The sequence below is a fragment of the Mus caroli genome, unplaced genomic scaffold (genome assembly GCF_978045245.1).
Source record: "Mus caroli unplaced genomic scaffold, Mus_caroli_1 scaffold_13, whole genome shotgun sequence".
NCBI lineage: Eukaryota > Metazoa > Chordata > Mammalia > Rodentia > Muridae > Mus > Mus caroli.
In genome coordinates, this window is record NW_028227268.1 from 8904415 (window position 1) to 8915496 (window position 11082).

The 11082-nt window shown below is 49.6% G+C and overlaps 1 protein-coding gene across 7 annotated transcripts in view; it reads left to right on the top strand.

Annotated features, from left to right (window-relative positions):
- Slc39a11 (solute carrier family 39 member 11) overlaps positions 1-5976 on the top strand; it is a 404384-nt gene extending 398408 nt beyond the window's left edge. For 6 of the 7 annotated variants that reach the window (XM_029484199.2, XM_029484197.2, XM_085829440.1 and 3 more), the window contains 3 exons: positions 250-348; positions 2870-3028; positions 4358-5976. In XM_029484199.2, the coding sequence (XP_029340059.1) occupies positions 250-348; positions 2870-3028; positions 4358-4436 (337 nt within the window). In that variant the 3' untranslated portion in view covers positions 4437-5976. The remainder of the gene's footprint in view (positions 1-249; positions 349-2869; positions 3029-4357) is intronic. The other variant, XM_085829441.1, reaches the window with a different exon arrangement.
- The last annotated feature ends 5106 nt before the right edge of the window (positions 5977-11082 follow it).

Here is an 11082-nt window from a genome sequence, read left to right on the forward strand (position 1 = left end):
GGATAGAAAAATCAGTCAGGAACCTGAAGCAGAGACAGTGGAGGAGCTCTGCTTGCTGGCTTGCTCACAGGCTCATCCTTAGCTAGCTTTCTTATGTAGCTCAGGACCGTCTTCCCAGGGAATGGTGCTGCCCACAGTGGGCAGGAACCTCCTAATCAATTGCCTACAGGCTAGTCTGACCAAAGCAATTCCTCTCGACGATGACTCTAAGCTGTGCTAACTAGGTCTTGTACCTTCTTGTTTTTTCAGGAATCTGGCCATTGGAATTGGGATCCAGAATTTCCCAGAGGGCCTGGCTGTCAGCCTTCCTCTGCGTGGAGCAGGCTTCTCTACCTGGAAAGCTTTCTGGTGAGTGTACCAGCCCATTGGGTCAGAAGAGAGTCACATGGGCTGTAAACCGCTCCCTTTCACAGGGTCAGGCTCATGTGATGCTCTGGAAATACACCACAAATGTGGGTAAATGTACCCACCGTGGAGACCCCAAGAAACAAGATAATCTCTTGACCTTTGACTTTTACAAGACTACCTTGAATGGCTATTCCCGTTTTCAAAGACCCCTGTGGATAGCAACCCATAGCTATCAGCACTGGGCACTTCCCCCCTAATATGTACCCTGCAAATGTCACAGTGTCCTCAGCTGAGGACCATCTTGCCTCCACGTGACCCAGGGAATCATTACATGAGCTGCTGTCATATGTCCCCACTTGGGACATAGGCCTCACACATTACTTTACTAAAACAATGGCTGGCCTACAATGTAAGGTCACAGTGCTCACACAGACAGCTAATGGGGACAATTCAAAAATGCCTTCTATTGTACAAGGCCCCATGGCTTGCAAGTTCGTACGTGTACTTGGATGCTCATGTTTCCACTCTGAACAGGTCCCTTTCTCCATTGTTAGAGTCCCGCAAATAGAGGCTTTGGGAAAGATGGGAGGAAGGTGGGTGGCCTTTGAGATTTTCCTAATCTGCCAAAGCCACGCCTGTCCTTTCAGATAGTTGAGGCACCAGGAAGAAAGGATGGGGAGATACAGAGATTTGTGGTCGGCACCAAGATCCCAAAGTGAAGCTTTTTTTTTCTCCCTATCAAACTCCGGTCTGGGCTTGATGTGAAAGCTACATTTTCCAGAGACAGCAAGACCACAGGCAGAGGTCTAATACACCAGGGGGCTGTCTGTCCTGCTGGTCTGTTCATGAAAACACAAGGATACAGGGTGCAGTATCTATTTTAAAAGGTTCCACAGCAAAAGCAGGGTCTCTCCCCCTTGCCCACTTTTGCTTCTTGACAGAGAGGGACTGGGACCTCATAGTTCGTACAACTTGCCCTCCTTTCTGGGGAGGCTAGCTGTGGGAGATGTCCCTCATTTCCAGGATACAGATGGAAAGACTGGAACTCAGAGGCTGTGCACCTTACCGAGCGCCCACTTCAAGAAGGGGGCCCAAATTCTCTGCCTATTGGTATTGTACCTGTAGCAGGTGGCTCCTGCCTATGGGGTCCCGGCTTATCTCTTGCCCTTGCTGTTCTCAGTGCTCATTCTTCTGTGTGGCTGCTTTGATCAGAGCTCATTTGGTCTGAAGCAGTGCATACCTCCTCTTGCTAACTCAAATAAAGTGATTCCTCCTTAAAGTGAGGAATCTCATCTGAAGCCAAGATGGCGGTTCTGGGGGTGGAGAGGAGAGAACATACTGTCAATGCAGAAATGGCCAGGTAGGTCTGCCTCTGCCACAGAAGAGGACAGTTACAGACTAAATCCCCAAACATGCCTACCACAACTGGACACACCAAGACCATTCCTAATCAGGGTCCTGTCAATCAGCATAAGCATCAAAGATGAGCAGCCTAAGTAGGAGAATGTCCTACAGCTATACAACGACTGGTTCTCATCCTTAGAAAGATGCATTCTGCTACACAGGCTAGGATGATAACTCAGTGTGGAGGGGGCTTGCCACACAAGCACTCGTGTAAAAAGCCAGATGTGACCACGTGCACCTGTAACCCCAGTATTGCTCAGGAATAAGAGGTTTGCTGGGGATTGTTGGCTCCCTGCCTAGCTTCAGTGAGGAAGCATGTCTCAAGGGAATAAAACAGTAACAGAGCAGGCATCCACATCCTCTCTGGCCTACACACACGCACACACACACACACACACACACACACCCCACATCCTCTCTGGCCTATACACACACACATAACCCCCCCACACACACACACATATAACACACACATGCACACATATCACACACACATCCACACATACAACACATGCGCACACACACATTCTAACCTTTTTTTAAGAGAAAGATACATGCTATAGCAAGATACACCTTGAAAACATGCTAGTGTTGAAATAAGCCTCCCTTCCCCCCCCCCATTTTAAAAAAACCATATACGATTCTGTGTATAGGAAATATCTAAAGGCAACAAACATATGGAGAGAAAAAGATGGAGAGATGCATGGCGACAGGGGCTGGGAGGAGGAAGGAATGGGGCTTGGCTGCTAATGGCCATGGGCGTCTTTCTAGGATAAAGATGTTGGAACTGATGGTGATGTCTGCTTAACCTTGTAAACACACACACACACACCAAAAAACAAAAAACAACCAATGGCTACACAGTGAATGTTACACGGGATACAAGTTATGTCCCAACCAGATTGTCATTGTCAAAGACAATGTAAGCAACTTAAAGTTCCAAAGGAGATAAGGGTACAGAGCTACGGTAACCACTTCATGGAAAGCCGGGTAAGGAGCTGCTTCTTAGAACGTGGCCAGACGAGACGCCCACCATGCACGTCTGGGCAAGCAGCATGCCTGCGTTGGTCAATGTCTCCATTCCTTTCATCAGTCCATGTCTCTGTGCCCTCTTCAGGTATGGACAGCTGAGCGGCATGGTGGAGCCCTTGGCTGGGGTCTTTGGAGCATTTGCGGTGGTACTGGCTGAGCCCATCCTGCCCTATGCACTGGCCTTTGCTGCTGGTGCCATGGTCTACGTGGTTATGGATGACATCATCCCCGAGGCCCAGATCAGGTGGAGAGCTAGTTGCTACTGTTCAGCCCTGTCCCAAGCCTAATCTGAGACTACCCTGCCTCCACTGGCCCTCGCTTCCTTTCTCTTCCCTTTGCTTCCTCCCAAGATCCCTCTGCCCCTGGCCACCATTGTCCCTGTCCCTCCTCTGCTTGCTAACACTGAAATAAAGAGGAGGCATGTGACATCACACAGTGGCATAAGGCAGGAACTTACGAAATAGCCACCTTTAATCAATCTTCCTCTTCCTCTCCCCCTCCCCCTCTTTCCTTCCCCTCCCCCTCCCTCCTCTTCCCCTCCCCTCCCCCTCTTTCCTTTCCCTCCCCCTCCCTCCTCTTCCCCTCCCCCTCCCCCTCCCTCCTCTTCCCCTCCCCCTCCCCCTCCCTCCTCGCTCCTTCCCCCCCCCTCTACTCGAGTGAGGAAAGTGGTGGGATCAAAGATGCCAGCGGTAGCCATAAATGCGTGTTTCAATATCTTGCCACGGGCCAGGTGTCAAGAGGGATGGTGGGCAGTGGAGGGCCTTACACAGTTTTCTTTAGGTTTGTATAACAGAATAATTGTGAAGCTCATTTATCACGACAGATCAGTGCCTTTAAGGGATAATAACAAGGGCTGGAGAGATGGCTCCGTCAGCATTGTGTGCTTGCCACACCAGAACCCACAGAAAAAGCCAGACATGGTGGCATGTGGTTGTAATCCCGGCACTGGGGAGGGAGAGACAGGTGGATTCCTGGTGCCCCATGGCTAGCCAGATTAGCTTAATCCGAGAGTCCCAGGCCAGCAAGAGATCCTGTCACAAAGAAGTAGATAATGCTGGAGGAGAAACGGCTCCTATAACCTCCCCACACACATGAAGAAAACATAAGAAAGAGCCACTACTTTTTAAAGTGTGTGTGTGTGTGTGTCTGTTCCTGGAGGTTAGAAGTCAAATCCCTGGCACTGTAATCATAGGCTGTTGTGAGCCTACTGATGGGGGTGATAGGAACCGAATTCTGGTCCTCCACAGAGCAGCAAGGGCTCCTAGCTGCTGAGCCATCTCCCAGTCCTCCTACCCTCTCCTTTCGGTCTGTTCAAGCCTGGGACTGGAGAGCTCTGGTCAAATGATTTCCCTGTGCTGCAGCCCCGACCAGGAACCACAGAAGACCGTGAGAGCAGGCTAAGGAGGGAGGGCATGGCTTGGGGTCAGGAGGGAGCGTTCGCTTGGTGTACGGTCCCCAGCCATCAGTGCTGCCACTGTTGGTAGAATGCTCTCCGTTGTGGTTGGGGGTCACCAGCCTAAGGTCACAGGAAGCATCAGCTAAGTCTCACCATCTTCCTCTCCTTCCTTCCTAGTGGCAACGGGAAGCTGGCATCCTGGGCCTCCATCCTGGGATTTGTGGTGATGATGTCCCTTGATGTGGGCCTCGGCTAGCTCTGACACACCGCGGGACTCCGTGAAGGAAAGCACCAGGTTTCTGTAGGACCACGAGCCCCTCCTCACATTACAACCCGGTTCCTTTCTCCCCTCCGTCTCCTTACCCCAAATCAGCTCTGATTACATTTTGACTCTTCGTCTTGCTTTGGAGGGAGACGCTGGTTTTCTTTGTAATCTCAAGGTGTCATAGAAACTGTAGATTTGTGTGTGGACCACTGAGTGGAAGGCATCTTTCTTCAGTGGGATTGTCGAGGCTAACCCCTACTTGTCCCACCTCCAGTCTCCCTCACTAGACTCAACTTCAACACCTCAGGGTCACCTCCAGAAGTCAGCTCCTGGACTAGAAGTCCTGAGCATGTTGGCCTGAGGTTTTGGAGCAGGCTGCCAGGGCCCCTTGTGCTCCTTCTCCATAGACCCTCGGTCCACCTAGAATGCTGGGACAGAAGCCACATGAACCCACAAGCCTGCTTTCTGAGGCTGAGCCAGCTCAAACAGGGTCTGCTTCCTCTAGGGAGGCATGCGCGGGAGGGCCCACACACCAAGGGAAGGAAGGCAGCTTGTCTCTCTCCTTTGTCCTAAGACAAGGATTGGCATTGCTGATGTTAGAGCAATATGGAAATGAGGGTGACCGTGAACAGGCAGCGCTCTATGAAGAGCACTGTAAGCAGGTTTTAAGCCGAGCTTCCCTCTGTCCCCCGGGCTCTTTGTAGATGACAAGAGCAGGCACTTGGTAGTGGCTCCCAGATCTCCTAGCTATTAATCTTGATGTGTTTACAGCCTTTGTTTTTCTGAGAGACTTGTGGATACCAGCAAATGGCAAATACTCAACCCCCTCATTGACTAACAGGGTTACTTCAGTCAACTCTAGGGAATGACATTCAGGGCCTGACAAGGCTCCTTCTCTGCTGGCCACTTGGAAACTTACTACCCAGAGTCCCTCAGCTTCAGCGGGCTTTGTGGGAATCTGGCCAGCGGGCTTCTAATGGGAAAGGAGGGAGGCTAGGGTAAGAAGAGGTATTTTTACATTCCCTTTCTTAAAAAAACTTAAAATTCTGAGATGACTGGACCTAGACTACATGCTAACCTACCCCATCATACATGTAGCTCCGCCATCCGCTCTCCCAACGCATCTGAGCCCTCTGTGGCCCAGAAGCATGTGGGACTCAGAGAACAGGCTCTACCCCAGAGCCTGGCATTTGGGTACTGACTGGGCTATCAGTATCTTGCCTCTGTGTTTACATGTCCCTTTTCTCCAAGGATGGATATTGTAGTCTGTGAATGCTCAAGACCCCAGAGGCCAACCTTGGCGGGGTGTGTCCATTCTTCTGACGCACTGGTGATCAAAGGCTTCAATCACACATTGAAGCCATATTCAGAGATTTGATTGGTTGAGGTTAGCTGGTGCGGTGATTGTCACGTGTGTACATATTTTTATTCTTAGGTCTCCATGTGTAGTTCTGTTGCTGCAAATCATGCTTTCTGCCGGATAAGACCTCGTGACTGTGATTAATGTCAATAAAGGGAATTTTGTTGTGCATGAGCTGTGTTCCGTTCGATCTTCAACACCAACGCTTTCTAGAGCTGCTGAGGCCTGTCTCCCACACAACGCCAGCAGGAGCGAAAGAGGTGCTCACAGCAGGATGAGTGGTCAGCTTCCAGCCTGCAAAAAGCCACATCCAACTCCAGCATAGTTAAACAAAGGTGACTGATGGGTAGATGTTAAGAAACGTGGAGGATCTAGTGGAGAGTCAGGCTTGAAAATGAGGTGAATCTAAGATAGAGATCCAGGCTGTAGCCCAGTGGTATTTGGAAAGCAGCTAGCTCCATTAGATGCCATGGCCTCTGGTGATGGTGACTAAATATTGGGCAGCTCTTGAACTCTCTCCCTTATCCCTCCCAACAGCATCAGGAGAATTAGGTATTGCCCCCATCCTTCCGGTTCTGATTCCTTCTTCAAGGTTAGGGTTAGGAGAGATAGTTACCCAACAGAGGTTTGCATATACATACAGATCCACTGTACCATTCAGAGCTGTACTTACACCCAAACTTGCACACACACACACACACACACACACACACAATGGGTTGTGCTAGACAAACATCCCTCTGGAACTTGAATCCTGTACCCATGAACTGGCTGAACTTAGCCCTGACCAGGAATCCCATTACGGTAGGTTTTCTAGATTTGGGGATGGGTTCAGATGTTAGAGAGCCACCAGAAGAGAGAAGGTTGACTCAGGGTATTACCATTTTATTGTAACTCTCTTTTCTCATTTTTGCAAAGGCCATTGGCCCAGAAGTTGTTGCCATTCCTCATACAATCAAACGTCAATCACAAAAGGAACTAGCCCCCATTCTGTGTTGTGTCAGCCCCCCATTCTAAAAGCATCTATGTTAGAATCCATTTTGATATATACACTTTCTCCCTAACTATATAAATAAGAAAAATTTAATCCTAAAATCATCTTGGTTCATAATTCTCATGCTTATTGTTTTATGTTTGCCACAATCTGTTGCTCTTATTTGAGGGTGTGCCCAGGGCATCCTTGAAGTCTTGATCCCCAATGTAGCAATGTCTCAAAGTTGAGAGATGTTGCTGTTTAATTTGAGGTCAGAGGTCAGAGGGAACTGTTCTACAATCTGGGTTAATTCTGGAGTATGGCCCTTCCTATCCTACGATGTGATCTCTCTCCTTCCCACATGGTATCATTGGCCTTTAAAACTTGTGCCATAGTTTCTGTCAACTTGACCCAAAAAGACATATTTGAGAAAAGGAAATCTCATTTGACTGGTGGACGTGTCTGGGGTGGGGACAATTTCTTGATTAATAGTTGATATGGAAGGACTTGGCCCACTGTGTGCTGTGTCACCAGGTGGTTCTGGGTTGTAAAAGAAAGCAAGTTGAACAAGCTATGAAGAACAAGCCAGCAAGCAGCACCCTTCCATGGCCTCTGCTTCAGTTCCTGCCTCCAGGTCCCTACTTGAGTCTTTGCCTTGACTTCCTGCAATGATGGAAGGGTAAGCCCAATAAACCCCTTCCCCCATCAAGTTGCTTTTGGCTGTGGTATTTATCAAAGCAGCAGAGAAGCAAACTTAATCTAGACTGTCACCAGAGTATGATTGACTGGAACTGCCCAGTTGTGGACTTCCAGCCTCCAAAATTCTAGGCTGAGTAAATTCTTCTCTTTATATAGTCCTTAGCCTCCAGTACTTTGTTATAGCAATAGTAAACCAACTAAAACGCCCTCTTCTGAAGCAAACCAGGCTTGCAGATTACTGCACAGAGAGAACTTCTATTTTCTGGTTAGATACTGTCAGTAAAGGAGGCAAGGGAATGCCGGTGTCCTCCCCCTGCCCCTTAGTTATTTTACTTATTCACTTTACATCCTGATCAGAGCTCTCCTCCCTCCACCCCTCCCAGTCCCACCCTTACAAACCCCTCTCCCCAGACCTCCTTGGGTACCACCTCGCCCTGGGACATCCAGTCGCAGCAGGACTAAGCACATTCTTTCCTACTGAGAGCCAACCAGGCAGTCCAGTTAGGGGAAGGGGATCTGGACTGGCCGGTTTTGTGTCAACTTGGCCCAGCTGGAGTTACCACAGAGAAAGGAACTTCAAGTGAGGAAATGCCTCCATGAGATCCAGCTGTAAGGCATTTTCTCAATTGGTGATCAAGGGGAAAGGTCCATTATGGGTGGTGCCATCCCTGGGCTGGTAGTCTTGGTTCTATAAGAGAGCAAGCTGAGCAAGCCAGGGGAAGCAAGCCAGTAAGTACCATTCCTCCATGGCCTCTGCATCAGCTCCTGCTTCCTAACCTGCTTGAGTTCCTGTCCTGAGTTCCTTTGGTGATGAACAGCAATGTGGAAGTGTAAGCTGAATAAACCCTTTCCTCCCCAACTGCTTCCTGGTCATGATGTTTGTCCAAGAATGGAAACCCTGACTAAGACAGGATCCAATGGCAAGCAACAGAGTCAGAGACAGCCTTCTGCTCCAATTATTATGGAGCCCACATGAAGACCAAGCTGCATACCTTCTACAAATATGTAGGGGACCTAAGTCCAGCCTGCATACTCTTTAATTGGTGGTTTAGTCTTTGTGAGCTCCTATGGGCCCATGTTAGTTGACTCTGTAGGTCTTTTTTTGTAGTGTCCTTGACCCCTCTGGCTCACTCAGTTCTATCCTCCACTCTTCCACAAGACACCCCGAGCTCTGCCTGATGTTTGACTGTGGGTCTCTACATCTGTTACCATCAGCTGCTGGATGAAGCCTCTTGAGAGATCGTTATGCTAGGTTCCTGTCTACAACCATAGCAGGATATCATTAATAGTTTCAGGGGTTGGCTTTCTCCCAGTTAGGCCAGTCATTGATTGGCCGTTCCCTCAATCTCTGCTCCATCTTTATCCCTTCCCATCTTGTAGATAGTCAGGACAAATTTTGGACTGGTTTTGTGGCTGGGTTGTTGTTTGCTTCCCTCCACTGGAAGTCCTCCCTGGCTACAGTCTCCTACTTCAGTCTCCATATCTCCTGCTGGTAGGAGTCTCAGCTAGGGTCATCCCCATAGACTCCCTGGAGCCTCCCCCTCATGCCAGGGCTCCAGCTAGTCCCAGAGATGTCCCCATCGATTTCTGTTCTCACTCCCAACCCTCTTCCACCCCCTCTCTCCCCACACTTGATCCCCATCCCCCTTCTCCACATCACTTCCTCCCTCACTGAGCTCCCTCCCTCCATCCACCTCCGGTGACTAGTTAATTTCCCCTTCTGCGTGACATTCACAAATCCTCCCTTGGGCTGTCCTTATTACTTAGTTTCTTTGTGAGGAATCCCAGCCACACAGATTCCCCCAACATGAACTTCTCTACCAGGCATTGATGGACACTACCCTCCCAAACAGAGCCAAAAGAAATCCTCCCTCCTCTACATTGCTCTACCTTGTCAGGGGTTTGGTCACAGAATAGGAGAAGGGTAAGAACTACAAGCCCCAGCCTACAAACCTTGCTCACCTCCTGGTGCATGTTGGAGGGGTATGAAAGCCAGAAGCCAATGGCCCCAGGAGGGGAGTGGCTTTTCCCTTTCTTTATACATGGAGATATGCCATCTATGCAGCAAAGACACAAAAGTTTAGAGTGTATTAAACACTTATGCATCTGTGGGACGTACCCTGCCTGAGGGTGGGGACAGACATCCCAAGTCACAAGCATTCAGTCTCCCGAGATCTGGGATCTCTTCCCTCTGGCTAAGGTCCTGGGTGAACCCAGTCAGGCTGTGGGTGTGGTCAGATTCCAGCTTGCCTGTCTTGGGCCAGGTGATGCATACTGCCTACATCTGCACAAAGTTTCTGGAGTCCTTGGCCGTGATGGGGAACAAGGGCTGTGATGGGGGACAATCCTATATGCACAGAGAGCCAAATACATGTCCTTGGACCCGTCTCCCACCTGCCCACCTGCTGAAAGACACAGTGTGCCAACCGCAGCTGCCACCTGCTTGGCTACGATGAGACAGGTCAGACGCTCTGAAGTGACCTCTGGCTTCCCAGGGTCCCTGGAGGGTCACTATGCTGTCCCCTCCTGCTTCGTGCTAGTCTTTTCCAAGGTTGAGTCCAGGGAGGCCCAAACATAGAAAGCACATGCAGCAGAGAGAGCTCTTTGAGAAAACCATACAGAAGTGCCAACAAAACCAAACTGAAGGTTTTAGAAAGGGCCGCTGACTGCACACTTATGAAGCTCAAATGACATTAATTTTGGAGTGACCCGACCTCTAGCACAGGACATGGAGGCCAGAGATATGTAGGAACTCTTAACAAACTAGCTTTCCCGACATCTCCCTATACAGATCCGCTAATGAGAAAGACTGAGTGCACAGGTAGACAGAACATTGCGCAACACCTTCCCCTCCCTACCCCACCCCTTCAGGAGGAAGAATTAAACTTAGCTCCTCCTCCTTCCTGCTCACCTGGGCAGTCAGAAGTGACGACAGGAAACAGCAGCCTTGAGCCATCTGGATTCTGTTCATCTCCTGACCTTCAGGTTTGTTCTTGGTGACAGCACCTGAGTTCTGCTGGTGGCTTGAAGGTAAAATAAATCCCGTGTGGCCTCAGTTGACCTTTGGAGCTACCACCCAGACCCCTAGGGAGCTAGGCTACTGCTTTCTGCTCCAGGACAGGGATGATGTAGCAAAAGGAACAAGGAACAAGTCCCTAAGGAACACAAGGAACTGCATGGGTAAACCTCTGGACCCATATTCTACCATCTTTGTATCCCATGGTCCTCCTGAAAATCCCAACACGAATCTAGAAATCCAGACACAGCCTAGACTCACCTGAGAAGGGAGTCTCAATTGAGGGCTTGCCCAGGTTAGATTAGCCTGTGGGCGTGTCTATGGGAATTGTGTTGAGTGTTATTTGATGTGGAAGGACACATCATTCCCCAAGCTGGTGGTCCTGAAGTGTGTAAGAAAGCGAGGTGAGTATACGCTGGCTTGTTAGCCAACTAGCAAGCAGCAGCCTCTGTGGTTCCTGCTCTACTTCTTGGCTATGAAACGAATTCCTTAGTCAGAGGTTATGCTGTGTGGAATAGCAAATTGAGTTGCGCTGAGCCCCTGCCTTGACTTCCCTCAATGAACCAGGACCTGGCAGTATAATCCAAAT